The sequence below is a fragment of the Eriocheir sinensis genome, unplaced genomic scaffold (genome assembly GCF_024679095.1).
Source record: "Eriocheir sinensis breed Jianghai 21 unplaced genomic scaffold, ASM2467909v1 Scaffold589, whole genome shotgun sequence".
In the NCBI taxonomy this organism is placed as follows: domain Eukaryota; kingdom Metazoa; phylum Arthropoda; class Malacostraca; order Decapoda; family Varunidae; genus Eriocheir; species Eriocheir sinensis.
The window spans coordinates 120001-140000 of NW_026111930.1; the positions used below are offsets into that span (position 1 = coordinate 120001).

The 20000-nt window shown below is 44.8% G+C and overlaps 1 protein-coding gene across 1 annotated transcript in view; it reads left to right on the forward strand.

Annotated features, from left to right (window-relative positions):
* Positions 1 to 3895: 3895 nt before the first annotated feature.
* LOC126993238 (protocadherin Fat 1-like) overlaps positions 3896 to 20000 on the forward strand; it is a 57333-nt gene continuing 41228 nt past the window's right edge. Inside the window, exons 1-3 of the mRNA XM_050852103.1 lie at positions 3896 to 3926; positions 9513 to 9619; positions 18612 to 18816. Coding sequence (XP_050708060.1) covers positions 3896 to 3926; positions 9513 to 9619; positions 18612 to 18816 — 343 coding nt within the window. The remainder of the gene's footprint in view (positions 3927 to 9512; positions 9620 to 18611; positions 18817 to 20000) is intronic.

A 20000-nucleotide genomic window follows, 5' to 3' on the forward strand; every position in this document is an offset into this window, starting at 1 on the left:
GGGTGGGTGTGTGCTTGTGTGTGTGTGTGGGGGGGGTGATTGTGTGTGTGTGTGTGTGTGTGTGTGTGTGTGTGTGTGTGATTGGGTGGGTATGTATAACTATCTACTTGGGCGTGTATCTATTTATATATTTACCTATCTATCTGTGCGTATGTATGCTTAGAGAGAGAGAGAGAGAGAGAGAGAGAGAGAGAGAGAGAGAGAGAGAGAGAGAGAGAGAGAGAGAGAGAGAGAGTGTGTGTGTGTGTGTGTGTGTGTGTGTGTGTGTGTGTGTGTGTGTGTGTGTGTGTGTGTGTGTTATGCAGGCGGTGTGTCAGGCCGTAATGGCATACATTATAAACACATTGTCAGGCCTCGCCCTCGCCTCAGCCAGATTAGTCAGCCCTTTGTGGAGTGACAGCCAGCCCGCCCGATGTCGCCTGGCTCCTTCCCGCCTGCCGCTCTCTGCGTTTCCTGTCGGGTGTCATTGTGTGTGTGTGTGTGTGTGTGTGTGTGTGTGTGTGTGTGTACAGTAAAGGAAGCAGCTCAAGGGCAAAATAAAAATAATGATGATAAAAAAATCCTGCTCGTCACTGTCCCTATAAAAAAGAGTTCAGAAGAGTTGCCAAAAGAGGTCAGTTTCGGGAGGAGAGGTGTCTCGGTACTCTCCTCTTGCTTGAACTATTTCGCTTTGCATGCATAAACTTACCTGTGTCAAGTTTACGAGCTGTCGACTTTACGCCATTAAGATATTCCTTTGTACAGTATTGGCGGAGAATGACTCGAAGGGGATAACTGTGCGGCCTTTCTTGCTTGAACTTAAAAATGTAATAGTCTTGTGTATGAAGTATAAAGTCAGCCTCAGAAGTCTTGCAGGCCAGAAGTTGTCTCAAGGTAATTTGTACGGAGTTGTTGATTGTACTGTGAAGGAGCTTATGTTCATTAGCAAGAGAGAGAGAGAGAGAGAGAGAGAGAGAGAGAGAGAGAGAGAGAGAGAGAGATTGTGAGAGCGAGCTCCTTCTGTGTGCTTGGCTAATTCTTTTTGGGGGCAGGTGTTGTGGTGTGTTCGGGGAAGTGTCGCCTCAAGGTCTAGTGTTGAGAGTGTACAGCCAGCACGTGGGAACTTCCATAACATTTTGGTTACAATGTTCATGTTTTTTTCTTCAAAATTTAAAATTGTTAGTATTAAAAAATAGTTGGTCCATGGTAAATTACATCATCTTATCTTTTCATTATCCTAAAACCACTTTCCTGGGCACCGTGTTATCAGCGAGGGCAAAACGCCGCGATGCCCCGAAAGCCGAACACAAATTACGGATTCCGCGGAACCGCCGACGGTCACTGCCATTACGAGGATTTTCCCCCAATCACTTGTGTGGCGCGTGTATATAATGCAACACACACACACACACACACACACACACACACACACTACGCCGTGGTGCAATTGATTAGAGCGCTGCGCTGCCAGGCTTCACGAACTGACCGGGCGGCGGTTGGAGCCCGCTCAGGCCGGATTCTTTCCGTTGACTACGAGTGGTTACTGTCCCCCCTTGAGCAAGGGGGATGGGGTGTGTGGTGTGTGAGGTCCTGACAGTACTTAAAGATCGACGATAAAGAGCACTTGCTCATGTCGGGAGGGTACCTGCTGGCGATTACGAGTCCAACACGTGATCAGGCCGTGGTGAATTACACACACATACACATTTGCCATTCATACGCATAGATAGATAGATAGATAGATAGATAGATAGATAGATAGATAGATAGATTCCCTCAGATAGATAGCTATACACACACACACACACACACACACACACACACACACACACACACACACACACACACACACACACACACGTACAGAAAATAATATGTTTTTGATATCTAACAAAGTAACTGAAATGTAGAACATATCATTAAATAAGTAAGCCGGAAAAGATTAGTAATGTTATAAAAATTGAATTTGTTTTCAGTCGTGTCGAAAGCGAGGATTTTTCTTTTCTTCTTCCCCTGTTGAAATTAATTAATCTAATGTCAAACACACACGTCTCATATTTAATCATCTCGCTACTATGAATCTGATTAATTAGTACGTACAAAGTATATATCCCTAATTAGACGACGAGTTGAGTAGTCTTCCCCGAGCGGTAAATATCAGAGCAGCGTCCGTCCTGGTTTATTGTAAATTGAGGGAGTTGTAAAATGAGTTGGGTTGTAAGTTGAGTTGAGTTGTAAATTGAGTTGGGTTGTAAATTGAGTTGAGCGGTAAATACCAGAGCAGCGTCCGTCCTGGTTGAGTTGAGTGGAATCTTCCCCGAGCGATAAATACCAGAGCAGCGTCCGTCCTGGTTGAGTTGAGTGGAATCTTCCTCGAGCGGTAAATACCAGAGCAGCGTCCGTCCTGGTTGAGTTGAGTGGAATCTTCCCCGAGCGGTAAATACCAGCGCAGCGTCCGTCCTGGTTGAGTTGAGTGGAATCTTCCCCGAGCGGTAAATACCAGAGCAGCGTCCGTCCTGGTTGAGTTGAGTGGAATCTTCCCCGAGCGGTAAATACCAGCGCAGCGTCCGTCCTGGTGCTCAGTGCTCGAGAGGTTTGATCAGACTCGCGGCACTACTCGCCTGCACGGGAGGGTTGATTGTTGTCCCGAGGAGACGTGCCGCAGGACCAAGCTCTGTAGCAAGGTGTGAGCGCCGATACACCGTGTACCCGCGCCATCATTCTCAAGCCCATCCATCTGAATTACACCTCATATCAAAACTGGATAAAAAATAGATATTACTTATGAAGTTCCCATAGTTAGTCGCCGCTCCACCTCTTTACTACAATTGGTACCAACCTTTTTCCAAATATTATCGTTGCCACATGACATCTTAAACAACACCTCATATCAAAACTGAGTAAAAGATTGATTTTCCTTCTAAAATTATCAAATTGGCCGCCCTTCCTCCGCTTTACTACGATAGACACTAACTTTTAACCTAATATTAACTATACCAGATGACAAAAGTATAAATTTAGTATCTTCCCTTGCCTAACCTGACAATCCCAATACCTCTGACATGTTTTTTAATTTTTTTATTCTTCCGTCTTGTCTTGCCTTATCTGACAATCCCAATACCTTTAACATGTTATTTTATTATCCTGTCTTGCCTTATCCGACAGTCCCATTACCTCTATCATCCTCTTTTAATCTCCTGTCCTGCCTTGTCTCACCTGACAGTCCCAATACCTCTCTAACATGCTTTTTAATTCTCCTCATCCCTTGCCTAACCTGACAGTCCCAATACCTCTAACATGCTGTCTTATTATCCTGTCTTCCCTTGCCTAACCTGACAGTCCCAATACCTCTAACATGCTGTCTTATTATCCTGTCTTCCCTTGCCTAACCTGACAGTTCTATTATCTCTAACTTGCTGTCTTATTATCCTGTCTTGCCTTGCCTAACCTGACAGTCCCATTACCTCTAACATGCTGTCTTATTATCCTGTCTTCCCTTGCCTAACCTTACAGTCCTATTACCTCTAACATGCTGTCTTATTATCCTGTCTTCCCTTGCCTAACCTTACAGTCCTATTACCTCTAACATGCTGTCTTATTATCCTGTCTTCCCTTGCCTAACCTTACAGTCCTATTACCTCTAACATGCTGTCTTATTATCCTGTCTTCCCTTGCCTAACCTGACAGTCCCATTACCTCTAACATGCTGTCTTATTATCCTGTCTTCCCTTGCCTAACCTGACAGTCCCATTACCTCTAACATGCTGTCTTATTATCCTGTCTTCCCTTGCCCTAACTGACAGCCCCATTTTACCTCTAACATGCTGTCTTATTATCCTGTCTTCCCTTGCCTAACCTGACAGTCCCATTACCTCTAACATGCTTTTCTCCTTCTTCTTCAGGTATGTCTCACGGGATGAACACCAAAGCCCCGAACTCAGTGTACTGTAAGTTTGGAATTTTATTTTACAAACTTTTTTTCATTGAGTTTCGAATCCAGATACTTTTATTTAGCAGTGAATTGTTTTTCATTCATCTTCAACATTTCGGCGCCCAAGCAAACATTTGACAAGCCTTCGTAGGGGTGGGGTGTGGGTGTTTCCATGGCTAGTTTTATGAGGCTAGTGATAGTTTGACAAGGCTTCTTCCTAGGGGTTGTGGTGTGGGTATCTCCATGGGTAGTTTCATAAGGCTTTCGGAGAGGTTGTGTTAGTATTTCCATGGGTAGTTTTATAAGGCTTTGGTAGAGGTTGTGTTAGTATTTCCATGGGTAGTTTTTATAAGGCTTTGGTAGAGGTTGTGTTAGTATTTCCATGGGTAGTTTTATAAGGCTTTGGTAGAGGTTGTGTTAGTATTTCCATGGGTAGTTTTATAAGGCTTTGGTAGAGGTTGTGTTAGTATTTCCATGGGTAGTTTTATAAGGCTTTGGCTGAGGTTGTGTAAGTATTTCCGTGGGTAGTTTTATAGGGCTTTGTTAGAGGTTGTGTTAGTATTTCCATGGGTAGTTTTATAAGGCTTTCGTAGAGGTTGTGTTAGTATTTCCATGGGTAGTTTTATAAGGCTTTCGTAGAGGTTGTGTTAGTTTTTCCATTGGTAGTTTTATAAGGCTTGGTAGAGGTTCCATGGGTAGTTTTATAAGGCTTTGGTAGAGGTTGTGTTAGTATTTCCATGGGTAGTTTTATAAGGCTTTGGTAGAGGTTGTGTTAGTATTTCCATGGGTAGTTTTATAAGGCTTTCGTAGAGGTTGTGTTAGTATCTCCATGGGTAGTTTTATAAGGCTTTCGTAGAGGTTGTGTTAGTATTTCCATGGGTAGTTTTATAAGGCTTTGGTAGAGGTTGTGTTAGTATTTCCATGGGTACTTTTATAAGGCTTTCGTAGAGGTTGTGTTCGTATTTCCATGGGTAGTTTTATAAGGCTTTGGTTGAAGTTGTTTTAGTAATTCCATGGGTAGTTTTATAAGGCTTTGGTAGAGGTTGTGTTTATCACGCTCATTATAATTATCGAACGTTTGTGGCTCTTGTTACGAACGTTTATTAAAGCCAGAGAGGAAGTACGTCGGGATGTCATGAGTGTTTCCCCGTTCACGGCGCGGAATCCTTACAAAACTACCGCCAGGCTCAGGAAACCACCCATGGAAACCCCGACAACCTCTCTGAGAGCCTTTTGAAATAGAGGTACTAAGGCTTCGAAGAGTTTGATAATAGCGACCTAAGTATTAAACGTTGGGATGTCAAGAGCGTTTCCATGGCGCGGAAGCCTTACAAAACTACCGCCAGGCTCAGGAAACCACCCATGGAAACCCCGACAACCTCTCTGAGAGCCTTTTGAAATAGAGGTACTAAGGCTTCGAAGAGTTTGATAATAGCGACCTAAGTATTAAACGTTGGGATGTCAAGAGCGTTTCCATGGCGCGGAAGCCTTACAAAACTACCGCCAGGCTCAGGAAACCACCCATGGAAACCCCGACAACCTCTCTGAGAGCCTTTTGAAATAGAGGTACTAAGGCTTCGAAGAGTTTGATAATAGCGACCTAAGTATTAAACGTTGGGATGTCAAGAGCGTTTCCATGGCGCGGAAGCCTTACAAAACTACCGCCAGGCTCAGGAAAACACCCATGGAAACCCCGACAACCTCTGCCTCGAAGAGTTTGTTAATATGGACCTCAGAATTAATCCACATGCCTTCCCACCTCACCCCGACCTACCTCTCAACCCCGCCCCGACCACCTCTTGCCCCAACTCCCTCTCTACCCCTCCCCAACCCCCCTCACCCCGACACCCCCACGCCTCGACGCAATCCCTTCTCACCCCAACCTCCCTTACCCCAGCCCCCTCTCCGCCCCGTGATCCATTGGGCAAATAATAACTGTCCCTCATTGACCAACACAGTAATAAGTGCGTGAGTCATTATGTACTTGTTGTGGGCGTTCCTCTCCCCCTTGTTGCCACCAGTCCGAGAGGCATAATCAGGACAGCGAACTCATTATTGTGACGACGTGGCCCAAAATTAAAACATGTCAGCTGGATTCAATTACCGATCGCTCTGTTGTTTTTTATCATGCTTTTTTTTGCGGTGTTTTGTGATGTAATTTTTTTGTGGTGGATGTGATTTTTTGTATATTTTTTGAGGTTGAGTTTTCGTTTTGACGTTCTTTGTGTGTGTGTGTGTGTGTGTGTGTGTGTGTGTGTGTGTGTGTGTGTGTGTGTGTGTCTGTCTGTCTGTCTGTCTGTCTGTCTGTCTGTCTGTCTGTCTGTCTGTCTGTCTGTCTGTCTCTCTCTCTCTCTCTCTCTCTCTCTCTCTCTCTCTCTCTCTCTCTCTCTCTCTCTCTCTCTCACACACACACACACACACACACACACACACACACACACACACACACACACACACACACATACCGGCAGAAATTTATGAGAATATTGAATAAAAAAGAAAGAATAAAGAGTGTAAAATACGTTGTAGGAATTTTGACGTTTTCTTACTATTGCCTCACATAAGTTCCCCGGCCTGTCAATACCAGAGAGAGAGAGAGAGAGAGAGAGAGAGAGAGAGAGAGAGAGAGAGAGAGAGAGAGAGAGAGTTAGACAGACAGACAGACAGACAGACAGGATGACAGACAGACGGGGAGAGAGAGAGAGAGAGAGAGAGAGAGAGAGAGAGAGAGAGAGAGAGAGAGAGAGAGAGAGAGAGAGATTTACATAGATTTACATAGAGAATCAGACCACACAGACCCCTTGGTCCACACTAGGTGATATGTCCTTAAACCTAAGTGATTCTACATTAATCAGATGTCTCCGTAACTTTGCATTTCTACTCTAGTTAATATTAAGTTGAAGGAAGTGACGGTCGAGCTTGTTTTTAAAGGAGTCAATCGTGTTACACTGGACCACTGAAGGTGGGAGCTTATTCCATTCTCGCACTACAATGTTGTTGAAGAAAAATTTGGTGCCGTCTGAATTTACTTGTCTACATTTAAGTTTTGTACCATTATTCCTCGTTCGCAAAGTGTCATTGATCATAAACAATTTTGATCTGTCCACATTCGTAAATCCATTAAGTATTTTAAAACGTTCGATCAGTTTTCCTCGGAGGCGACGTTTCTCAAGAGAGAACATGTTAAGGGTGGAAAGCCTTTCTTCGTAGGATTTGTTGCGCAAGGAAGGGATCATTTTTGTTGCCCGACGCTGAACACCTTCTAATTTAGCAATGTCCTTTGCATGGTGGGGAGACCAAAACTGTACCGCATATTCCAAGTGGGGTCTGACTAAACAATTGTAGAGTATTTTTTTAATAAAAAGTTGTTTTTTTGATGAAGCCTAACATTCTGTTCGCTTTATTTACTGCATCGATGCATTGCTGTGAAAATTTGAGGTATGACGTGATTCTGACCCCCAAGTCCTTAACGCATTGAACGCTTTTGAGTTTGACGCCGCGCATTTCGTAATCGAACTTCTTATTTCTTGTTCCGACTTGAAGGACCTGGCACTTGTCTACATTAAAGAGCATCTCCCATTTATCAGACCAAGCTGAAATTTTATACAAATCCTCTTGGAGTCTTTATCTGTTTTCGTCAGTGAGAACCGAGTTATCAATCTTTGTGTCGTCTGCAAATTTACTAATGAGATTATAAATTCCAACATCCACATCGTTGATGTAAATAATGAAGAGCACTGGGCCAAGAACCGAGCCCTGAGGAACGCCACTAGAGAGAGAGACAGACAGACAGACAGACAGACAGACACAGGCTGGCTGGCAGACAGACAGACAGACAGACAGAGAGAGAGAGAGAGAGAGAGAGAGAGAGAGAGAGAGAGGGGGGGGGGGGGAGTTTACGTTCGACTCATTTCCTAATTATAAGTTTTGGTAAAGAGCTAATTTCCAAACATGTCTTCAGCGTGTTTTCGTTTCGCCGGTGACTTCCTTACAATTTCATTTCCTTCATCCCCGCAGCTTAAAGTTTGCATCAAGCTCGTGTCGTCTATCTGTGAATTAATATGGTGATAGTATTATCCCAGGGTCGACAGATTTCTAAGTTTGTATTCCTAAACGTCTGGGCGCCTCAGTTCGTCTGTTCGAAAAGCCTCTCGTAGAAGTTTTTTTTTTATGTCTCCGCCTATTGAGCCGGTAGGCTTGCTTGAGGGGCCTGAATGGTATTCGGCCCCAGCCCGTCAAGGCGCAGGCAAGTGTTTATAGTGGCGCCATCTTCTCTTGGCTGGTTGCTGGGCCTTCCATGGACTGTTTTGTGATGCCAGTGATAGTTTTACACGACTTCAGCTTCTTGAACGGTTAATCGTCTCTGTGGCCTTAGGAATTAGTCGTAGTTACTGGGATTTCCATGGCTGTTTTGTGATGCCAGTAATAGTTGTACGTCCTCTGCACCTTGAACGGGAAAGTCACCCATGAAAACCCGGTTAATATTCTCTGTGGTCTTGGGAAATAGTCGTAATGGGAGCCCGATACGTTTAAGAAGTTGCTGGGCCTTGCATGGACTGTTTTGTGATCCCAGTGATAGTTTTCCACGTCCTCTACATCTTGAACGGGAAAGTCACTCACGAAAACCCGGTTAACCTTCTCTGTGGCCTTAGGAATTAGTCGTAGTTGCTGGGATTTTCATGGCTGTTTTGTGATCCCAGTGATAGTTTTACACGACTTCTGCTTCTTGAACGGGAAAGTCACCCATGAAAACCCGGTTAATCTTCTCTGTGGCCTTAGGGATTAGTCGTGGTTGCTGGGATTTTCATGGGCTGTTTTGTGATCCCAGTGATAGTTGTACGTCCTCTGCACCTTGAACGGAAAAGTCACTCATGAAAACCCGGTTACCCTTCTCTGTGGCCTTGGGAATTAGTCGTAGTTGTTGATTTTCATGCCTGTTTTGTGATGCTTGGAATAGTTTTACACGTCCTCTGCACCTCGAACGGGAAAGTCACTCATGAAAACCCGGTTAATCTTCTCTGTGGCATTAGGGATTAGTCGTAGTTGTTGATTTTCATGAGCTGTGAAGCTTGGAATAGTTTTACATGTCCTCTGCACCTCGAACGGAAAAGTCACCCATGGAAACCCGGTTAACCTTCTCTGTGTCTTTGGGAAATAGTCGTAATGGGAGACCGACATGTTTAAGAATATAGAGCTTAATGTTTGGAGTGGTGGGGAGGGGAGGAGCGGGAGGAAGACAGAGGATCAAGTGGAGAGATGGAATTGAGTGTACATCTAGGACAGGTCTCGCTCTGGTTCTTTCTTCTTCTTCTCTGACGAATAATTGTTGTCATAAAATGTGTGGTAGCTGGGTTTCACAAGCAAAAGAGTAGGTGGCACAGACTTTGTGACGCACACACTGAAAGAGTTAATCCCTGCTGGGGTCGGCCACTCTTGTATGCTGTCGCCAGTATCTTGTCCTCTGCATCTACCTCGTCCAGACCCAGCTGCCTCATATCTCGCTGAATCCCGTCTCTCCATCTAAATCTCTGTCCTCCTCTCGATCTTCTCCCCTCCACCTGTTCTGGTCTGTTCTGGTCCCTAACATACAGTCTTGTTCCAGGCGCGGTGCGGACGGTGGTGGCGCTGGACAGGGAGGCGGCGCGCGGCTACTGGCTGTCCATCGTGGTGTCCGACGGGGGAGCGGCGCCCCTCACCGACATCTGCCACGTGAGTGACGCCCCCCGCTCTGTGTGTGTGTGTGAGGGGGGAGAGAGAGAGAGAGAGAGAGAGAGAGAGAGAGAGAGAGAGAGAGAGAGAGAGAGAGAGAGAGAGAGAGAGAGAGAGAGAGAGAGAGAGAGAGAGAGAGAGAGAGAGAGTGTGTGTATGTTTGTGCGTGAGAATCCTTCATATTCTCGGTGTTCCTCATCATCAAAATTATTACTAATTACATTAAATATTTACATTTTTTTAACATCTCATTACGCTAAGATTGCCTACTATAATGTGCATGTCAATATTAACTGTGGCATTCAGCTGGCTGTTCATAATCAGTCAACCGAACCCTTGTCTGGTTAATAGAGCTGGAAATCCTGTAAACCACAACCAGTACGAAAAAAATATTTAGCGGCTCTGACTTAAAAGAGAGACTCGTGACGGAAATACCTGTGCCGCTGTGTGTGTGTGTGTGTGTGTGTGTGTGTGTGTGTGTGTGTGTGTGTGTGTGTGTGTGTGTGTGTGTGTGTGTGTGTGTGTGTGTGTGTTCCAGCCTTCACCTATGCCAACATCTCGTCCAAGTCAATCATCTCTCATGTTTTAAACATTTCATGGACTCAACTTCTAATGAGTTACCCAGTTTCTCAGTCCATAAATAATCTTTGCCATTCTACCGTTTACCGTTTACCGTTGATGAGGTTTCAGGCCCCGGTCCGCCGCCGTGGCAGCGCTCCACAGGGCCGCTAACATTACAACAGTAATATTAGCACCTAAAGTTGTCCTCAATCCTCATATTTGTTAAGTCGTAGGATTTAGCGAATAAGTGAGTCTTCAGCGCTTTCTTGAAGATTGCCAGACTGTCACTGTTCTTAACGTCCCCGGGTAACTCATTATAGAGCCGCGGGGCACTCTTCTCAAATGCTCTGAAACCCAGTTTCAGGTTGACCCTGGGCTCATAGAGTCTATACCGTTCTGTACTGTGTCTCACTGACATGGCGGTGTCCAAATGAAAATCCTGTAGAATATTTCTCAAATATCCAGGTTTACCAAGTCGCGTTGCTTGATGAGTCAAGACACATATTTTGTAGACTATTCGTGCCTTAATGGGTAGCCAAGGCAAGTCTATAAGTGCAGGTGTTATTCTCTCACGGGGGGGCAGACCCTTTATTAGCCTTGCAGCTCTGTTCATAACAAGTTGTAGTTTCTTCAGCAGATGTTTAGGAAGGCCATAATAAAGTGAGTTACAATAATCCAGCTTATTAGTTACATGATTATATATAAGCATCTTCATAGTCTTATCATCCAGGTATTTCTTGACAAATGCAATATTTCTCAGATGGTAGCCTGCCGTTCTCACCACCTGATTGATCTGTTCTTTGAATGATAGAGTGCAGTCAAGTATCACACCTAAATCTTTGACTGACTTTTTTAGTCATAGTGTCATCTTTTATCCGAAGAGTGGAAATATCTAGCCTCCTGAGATCTTTGTTCTTCCCGACAATCAAGCATTCAGTTTTATCCTCATTCAGCTTCAGTTGCTTAGAACTCATCCATTTCAACATCATCCATAATTCTGCTCAGCCTATCTTCAATGTTTTCCACATCACTCAGCGACAAATAGAACTGTGTATCATCGGCATACAGTTTAAAGTCAACTTCATGCCTTCTTAGTAAATGTGAAAGACCGATAGTATAAACACAGAATAAAATTGGACCAAGTTCACTTCCCTGGGGGACTCCTCTTTGCAAAAGTTTATGAGTAGAGAACGATTTACCTATTTGCACACAGTAAGTTCTGTTCTCAAGGTAACTCCTCAGATAATCCAGCGCCCCATCCTCAATTCCAATATTCTTAAAATCCTGAAGCAATAGACTGTGCTCCACCGTGTCAGACGCAGCACTCAAATCTAACAAAATCAGAACACCACACATCCCTTCATCCATAAGCACAAGCAAATTGTTTACCACCGAACAGATAGTAGTTTCAGTTGAGTAAAGCCTCTTGTAGACAGATTGATTATCCGGCAAAGCCTGCACCACTAGCAAATGCTCCATTAGCTGATTTAAGATCACATTTTCAAGTATCTTAGATAGAAACGTCAAGTTGGATACTGCTCTAAAGGAACTTAAACACTGTGGGTCTAGTTTACCTTTAACGATAGGTTTCACGATCGCCGCTTTCTCACTCTCAGGGAAAGCCTTGTTTTCGATACTAGTGTTAACCATCACAGTCATAATATTTAAGAAATCACTAAAGTTTTCACTCTTAATGATGCCACTTATCGGCAAGGGATCGTTATCACAGTACGTCAGTTTCACCTTGTGTATGATAGTTTTCACTACAGCCACATACGCTTGTTGAAAGCTTGTTAACTTTATTTCAGGGACTGGAGTTTCCACAGCGGATCCATGGTAACCGCGGTCGCCTCTAAAGTTCATGATAACTCTCAATTTTCTTCTCAAAAAACTCTAAAAACTTATTTCCCAGCACTTCATCCGAGAAACCATCCGGAAGCTTGTTAACCTTTCTGTTTCCAGTCAAACTGTCAAGCACCTTATATAATTTATTGATGTTAGGCCCTGCCTCCACAACCTTATTCCGATAGTATTCTCTTTCCCGTTTTATCACAAGCCGATTTTCTTTGTTTCTCGCCGCCTGGTATGCTCTTCTTGCCTCATCTGTTTTTTTGCCTACGCCACATTTTTTTTTTCTTCTCTCTTTTTGCCCACAGTATTTCCGCATTAAACCAAGGTGCATGATCTCAACACAATCTCCTTTTCAATCAGAGGACAGAGGCTGTTATACTCATCTTTAGCTAATCCATTATATAGCTTAACCAGGCAGGTAGCACAATTTCCACGTAACACCGAGCCATGTTCACAGATTTAACGACAATTAATAGTAATTTCCTGTATTACAGAGTTAATCAATATTTCTGGTTGAAAATTCTTTCGCAATCTGAACGTAATCTTTTTTCTCTGCACGGCTTCCCTCACGTATGAAATTTTAAAGGTTACCAATTTATGCACCGGGGATATACAACATATTTCATCAACACACACCCCTTGCACTAGATCACCGTCTATATCGCTGAAAACTAAGTCTAGCACATGACCCCCCATAGACTTCACAACTAGTTGACGGGAAATCTCTTCAGTCTTGGCGCGCTGGCTTCGCGTAAGGGGCCGATTGTTACTCAAACACACTCTGCGTTCTTACTCCGAATTTAAGTGGAAACAGGACGAAATCTTCAAGTTTTAGTGCATACAAGCAGGCAGGAGTGTCTCTAGAGTGATTTGGTCGAGGATTCAAGGTAACTTATATAAAATAGCACCATGCGTGCACTTTGAAAACGTTGTTAAAAAAAAACAAATTTGCGTAACTTTAGGTTGAAATCTTTACGTAAAATGAATGATAACTGTAGGATAGTGAAGTCCACAGTTTACGTATTAGGAAACATGAAATGTACGTTTAGTTAGTGCCTACATGGCAACTCAGCTCAGTTCCGCGTCGCCTAACTCGCCTTAGGCACGCAGTCAACTTCCCTCTGTAAAGGATTATCGCTGTCCTGCCTCTGTTTACTCTCCAAGTAAAGGACCTACAGTTATTCATCGTCTCTGTACCCTTCCCCACAACTGCAAGGATCCAGAGGACGATACAAGAAGACACAGAAGGCAGTGGATCGAGTGGAAGTGACGGAGGAGACACAAGATATGAGGACGCCGCGACCCCGTGGAGTAAACTGTGGAGGAGCCGTACTACGCCATCAGTGCAGTGACTCAGTGTTGTGTGCAGTGCAGTGGTGTGTTCAGTGCAGTGTGGTAGTGAGGGGGCTGTTCACTACGTCCTACGGGGTCGAGTATGTGTGCATGGGGAAGGCCAACTCTGACCCGACTGAGCGTGCAGAACTTCATGGTGAGCAACAGGTTGGCCCAGCGCCTGCATTTGCTGAAGCTCGTCGGGTTCTTCCCCGGGGACGTGCAGGCCGACCTGGACCGGGCCAAGGCAGAGGAGAAGGAGGACGACGAGGTGATCTTGGCCCAGCTTGCCAGGGAGCTGGCCGACGACCAGCCGGACCCGCCGACGGACGAGTTGCTCCTCGCCGCGGTCGGCAACTACGCCGGCTACCTGGCCAGGAAGGTCCAGGCCAACTCCTCTGTGGCCGAGTGCTGCAAGCAGGAGCTTGCCCAGCAGGAGGAGATGAAGATTACCGTGGAGCTCGAGAGGGGCGACCCGCCCTCTGTGATGTTCGACGCCCTGGTCGAGCTGGTCGACAGGGGAGAGCTGGAGACGGGCCGGGCGGTCCTGAAGCGGCATCTCCCAATGGCCCACATTTCGTCCTTCGTTATGACGCTGTGCGACTCCCTGATGTGCAGGGAGGACAAGAAGCGCAGGTTGAGGTTCCTCTCCTTGCCATGCGCCACAGGGACAGGTTCAGGCACCTCCTGGCATTCCTGGCGGCCTCAGACCCGACCTTGCAGGGGTACAGGTGCCAGGAGGGGCACAACCTGGCCAACACCATCTTGCCGCACATCAGCAGGTCCCTCTTCAACTGTTTCGGTGCTAATTTCTCCAAGGACGTGACCTCAGAAGCGAGGAAGAACAAGGCCTTGAAGCAGCCGACCGGCAGGAAGAGGAGCAGTATCGAGGAGGGCAGGAAGGAGACGGCGAGGAACAGGGACGTGTACAAGTCCAGGAAACTGACCGGGGCCCACAAGTCATAGGCCAAAAGGCTAAAGTGATTGTTCAGGACGAGGGCCAGATAGCCGGCAAGACGTGCTGCGGCAATAGTGACATCGGAATTCAACCAAAATAAGTTGTGATTGTATATAGAAAAATGAATATTTTGCTTTTGTTGAGTAAAATTAAGATGTTTCTGCATGCTTTCCTCAAGTATTAAGTTTCTAATGTGAAAATTAAGTGATTTATTAGATGTTAAATACTTACGTAAAAAATTGCACTAAATAAAAAAAAAATAAGTAGCTATTTCGGGCAAAAACTTATAAGATATGCTAAATATTGCTATTGATTCTGAAAATATAAGTGATTATCTCTGCATTTGGTGATGTTTGTGCATCCAGCGTAAAATCTGAGGATTTTATAGCCTTTTTAAGTTTTGTTATACTTATATAAAAAACAATTAATCGGGATTTTATTAGGGAACGACTTTGAATTTTTTGATACCGCTGCTCATGGAGACTCATATATGCCTAAGGGAGGTGCCTGTTTTAGTTTCAGGTCGCTAGCTGCTTTGGTTTTGAAAATAATTAAATTTTAAATATTTCATCAACACACACCCCTTGCACTAGATCACCGTCTATATCGCTGAAAACCAAGTCTAGCACATGACCCCCTAAAGAAGTCATCTCGTTCACTTTATTAATCAGGTTGAAACTGTCCATCATCTCAATGAAGGCCATGGCAGAAGAATTTTCAGGATCATCAATCCATAGATTAAAATTACCACAGATGAACACATTTGCACTCACCATATCCACAGACTCCAAAAATGTGCGAAATTCATCAAAAAAGACCTCTGCTCTTGTATCCGGAGGTCGATACACCACGATAAAGGTGCATTTCCTTCTATCAATTTCACAGATGACTTGCACTAATTCAAAGGTATCCCACCTTTCTGATGCTTTTCTCCGAATCTTCTTAAAGGAATTCGAAAGAAAGATCCCAACACCATCACCCCTTCTTGTCTCCCTCGGAACATGTAGAAAGGTATGAGTTACTGGCGTCATCTCACGAATCTTGGCGACGTCGTAGTCATTTAGCCATGTTTCAGTTACCGCTAAAATGTCAAGATCCTTTTCTTTGATGAGATCACGGATTTCTAGAGTTTTATTTCCCACAGACTGAACATTTAGCAGACCACATTTTATCTTTATATCCGAGGAATTAGTAGCCATGATCCGCTATGTTACGAATTCTCTCAATTTCAGTCTGAAAACTACACAACACTGGTTATTCGCCGAGTGATTAACTTTAGACTTCTTGTACATCACACAATATATACATATTCTCTCAGACCAGTGGCACTCTTTCGCTTTATGGTCTCCTGCACATTTATAACATACTGGGTTCTCACCATTGGCCTTGGCAGTGCATTTGGACTCAATATGACCATATCTCTGACAATGATAACATATTATTGCATGGTATCTGTCTCTCACAGTATACACCCCCCATTCAAGTTTTATTCCATCATGGTGCTTGTAGATTAGCTCTCTAACCATTGGATCACATTTCAGGATATAATGCGCTGTGCCACCGGCAGCAGGCTTACTAAAAATGTTCTCAATTTTATCCTCAACTTGTGGAATCGAGTGTAGGAACTCATTTCTTTTAAGCAGTGTCTCAATTATCTTATCCCCAGTCTCCTCCTTGTGCACATTACAAATCATGATCTTTGGCCTCAGTTTTCCCACACTTTTAGTACTGACTTTCTCCACAGATTGCAATTTTTGGGCTGCCTCATTCCTCATATCCTCATCATCAAAGTTCATTATAATATTACCTCCAATAGTGAATCTTGAATCAGTAATCCGAATGCCATGTAATGCTTCAGAAACTTCACTTTTCAACTCTGTAGCCTTTTTATCTTGTTCAGAGGCCTTGACAACAAGAAAATTCTTCTTAACTTTCCTCTTACGTTTGATGAACTCAGCCCAAGTTGCATCTGCTGACTCCACATGTTCAGCCCGCTGCAACACGTCCGCCACATCCTTCGCCACCCCCCCAGCTCTTCCTTCACGCTGACCGCTCGTGACTCAACTCCTTGTTTCACTTCTGATATTTCCTTAGATAATTCCAGCTTGAATTCTTCCATTTTTTCCACAATTTTGGTAGCCAGAGATGCTTTATGAAGGCATGGGTTGCAAATCCAATTTACTTTAGATATATTTTCCGATTTAATTCCAGACAGATGAGCACACTTCACATGACACCACTTAGGGCACAGACAGCACCCTATCCACTTATCACCTGTGGGATCCGCACAAACGTAACAGAACTCCACCGAGTTCTTGGCTCGGCCAGCCATGTCGATTCAGCGTTTTCGCGAGCAAGGCGCAGCACCTCCGACCCGCGCGGCGACTCACTACTCACACCTAACCTATGTGCAACCTGATGTGTAGGAAAAATCTATGCCCACTGTGCTTACGTGAAAATATAACCCGACCCTGCCTTGTGGAGAGCGGCGGGTCAGTTTGGGCGTTGTGTGATGCACCGCGGCAGAATGGTGGAAATGATAGGCGCGCCCCTAAACCCTTTTGATCCTGGACCTGATAAAAGCGACCCATTCAACCGGCTCCCAGAGTTGAATCGGAGGGAGGGCGGAGGAGTGGAGTCAGCTGGATTTGTGGCTTTCTTCGCCCCTCTGCCCACAACATTCTCTGCCTCTAAGGGACATGGAGCCTTAAGTAGACTGGCCTGGGGTCATCCTGTGTAGCATAAGTCAGGCTCCATCTTTATTCTCAGCCTCTAAGGGACAGGAAGCTTTAAGAAGACTCCCCTTGGGTTATCCTATGTAGAATTAGTCATGCCCCATCTTGATTCTCAGCCCCTAGGGACGGGAGGCTTTAAGAAGACTGCCCTGGGGTTATCCTTTATAGAATTAGTCAGGCGCTATTTTGAATGTGCCGTGCAGTTTATATTTTCACGTAAGCACAGTGGGCATAGATTTTTTTTTTCAGCTCAGGTTAGAATGGCAAAGATATGGACTGAGAAATTGGGTCTCTCATTAGAAGTTCAGTCCATGAAATGTTAAAAATGAGAGAGATGTTTGACCTGGAGGAGAAGTTGACATGAGTGAAGGTTGGAACACACCTTCGCACACACACACACACACACACACACACACACACACACACACACACACACACACACACAGCGTACTTAACATAAGAACATAAGAACATAGGGAGACTGCAAGAAGCCTAATGGCCTACACAGGGCAGCTCCAGATTCCCCCCACTATAATTTATACCACCTGTCATCCTCGTCCGTGTAGCTATCCAGTCTACTCTTAAAACAAGCTATCGTTCCTGCACTCACTGTGTGGTTGCTGAGTCTATTCCATTCCCCCACCACCCTATTACTAAACCAATACTTGCCTATTTCCCTCCTAAATCTATACATTTCTAATGTAAATCCATTACTGCGTCTTCTATCCTGCTGGCTAATTCTCAGTACTTTACTTATATCGCTTTTGTTGTAACCCTTGACCCATTTGAATACTTCTATCAGATCTCCCCGCACTCTTCGTCTCTCTAGTGAATGTAAGTTGAGATGTTACAGCCTCTCTTGATATAGGAGGTTCCTCAGCCCCTGAATCATCTTGGTCATCCTCCTCTGAACTGGTTCCAGCAAGCTGATGTCCATTCTGTAGTGTGGGCACCAAAACTGGACAGCATAATCTAAGTGTGGCCTAACTAACGCTAAATAGAGTCTGAGGATGACCTCTGCACTTTTGTTGGTTACCGTCCTGCTAATAAAGCCTAATACCCTGTTAGCCCTATTCCTCGCACTAATACATTGTTTCCTTAGTTTTAGGTCAGAGTTCACTAACATTCCCAAATCCCTTTCACACTCTGCTCTACCTATCGCTGTGAAGTCTAAACTATACCCGTGTAATGGGCTGTGTGTTCCTACGGGTATAGTTTAGACTCCACAGGGACACACACACACACACACACACACACACACACACACACACACACACACACACACACACACACACACAGCGTACTTTATTGCTGTAAGCACACACACACACACACACACACACACACACACACACACACACACATATGGTAGATATGGAGAATGTAGATATGGAGGCGGGACTATTAGAGCTTAGCTCGGGCCCTGTAGACTACAAATTGGTAAATACAAATAGGTAAATACACACACACACACACACACACACACACACACACACACACACACACACACACAGTACCCTCCCACCATCCTACCTTTTAACCAATCCTTCTTCAGGTCTTCGTGGAGGTCGAGGACGTGAACGACCACATGCCCCAGACGGAGGAGCCCGCCTACCACACCTACGTGGCCGAGAACCTGCCGCCGGACACCTCCGTCATAGCGCTGCGGGCCTCGGACGGCGACCTGGCGCCCTCCAACATCTCCTTCGCCATCACCAAAGGGAACCAACTGGCGCGCTTCAAGATACACCCGCAGACAGGTAAGGAAGGGGGAACTTGTTTATCTTTGTTTACATCCGTGGACGCAAAAGTCAAGTGCAAACAAAAACAAAAACAGGGGGAAAAATAGCCCCCCAGACATCACCAAAGGGAATCAACCAGCACGCTTCAAGATATGCCCGCGGACAGGTAAGGAAGGAAGCAACCTGTTTTAATTTTGTTGATATCCGGGAGAAACAAAGCCTTTTCAACTATTACAAATGCATTTTCTTGTCGAGTGAGGTAGGGGAATATAGATGTAAAGAAATGATTGAAGTAAGAACACCGCACTTCCAGTGAATAGCTTATCAGTGTCAGTTCGGTGCGGAAGAAAAAAAAAAACTTTTGCAGTGGAAACAGAAACAGGGGAAAGAAAAGACCGCACAACCTCACCAAAGGGAACCAATTACTCCGCTTCAAGATACCCCCGCAAACAGGTTAGTAAGGGCCAGCCTGTTTATTCTTGTTTACATCCGAGGAAGCAATTTAAGGGCAAACAAAAGTATAAACTGGGGAAGAAAAGTCTGCAAAACATTACCAAAGTGAACCCATTAGCGCGCTTCAAGATACACCCGCAGACAGGCAAGGAAAGAGCAACCTGTCTATTTCTGTGAACACTCTTAACAAAAAGTCATCGAACACCTTGGCACGATGGATGTGAAAATGAATCGATCGCGACAAGTCGCCTCGGAATGGTTGGCACCCCTGATTGTGATGACGCATCTGAATCCATTACTGTATATGATATGTTTCGATCCTGTGTTGATGGCCGCAGTAAGTCATGCGCTTGTTAGTTTCAGTGGAGACCCCACAAGACCGGCGCAGTCATTATTATCCTTCACACTGAAGGCCTCAGATATCTCCGAACAGCACGGCGGATTGGTGTGTCCATCTCTACCGTATCACCATGGCCCAACAGATATGTGGAAACAGGCTCCACTAGTGACACGCCTCGAAGCTTCGAAGCAGACTTAACAGATAATCGGCGCAGGCGGTGCATACACTCATTATTATATCAGTGCCTCTCATCCTCATATATCTTACACTTAACCAAGGTGTCGCAGTATGTGGTTTAAGTATTGATTTTGGCAAATATTTTAATTTTACATACTTTTACTGGCAATTATACTCAAACTACCACCTGGAATTATCATTTCCTCATTTGAATAGGAATGACGTCAGCCAC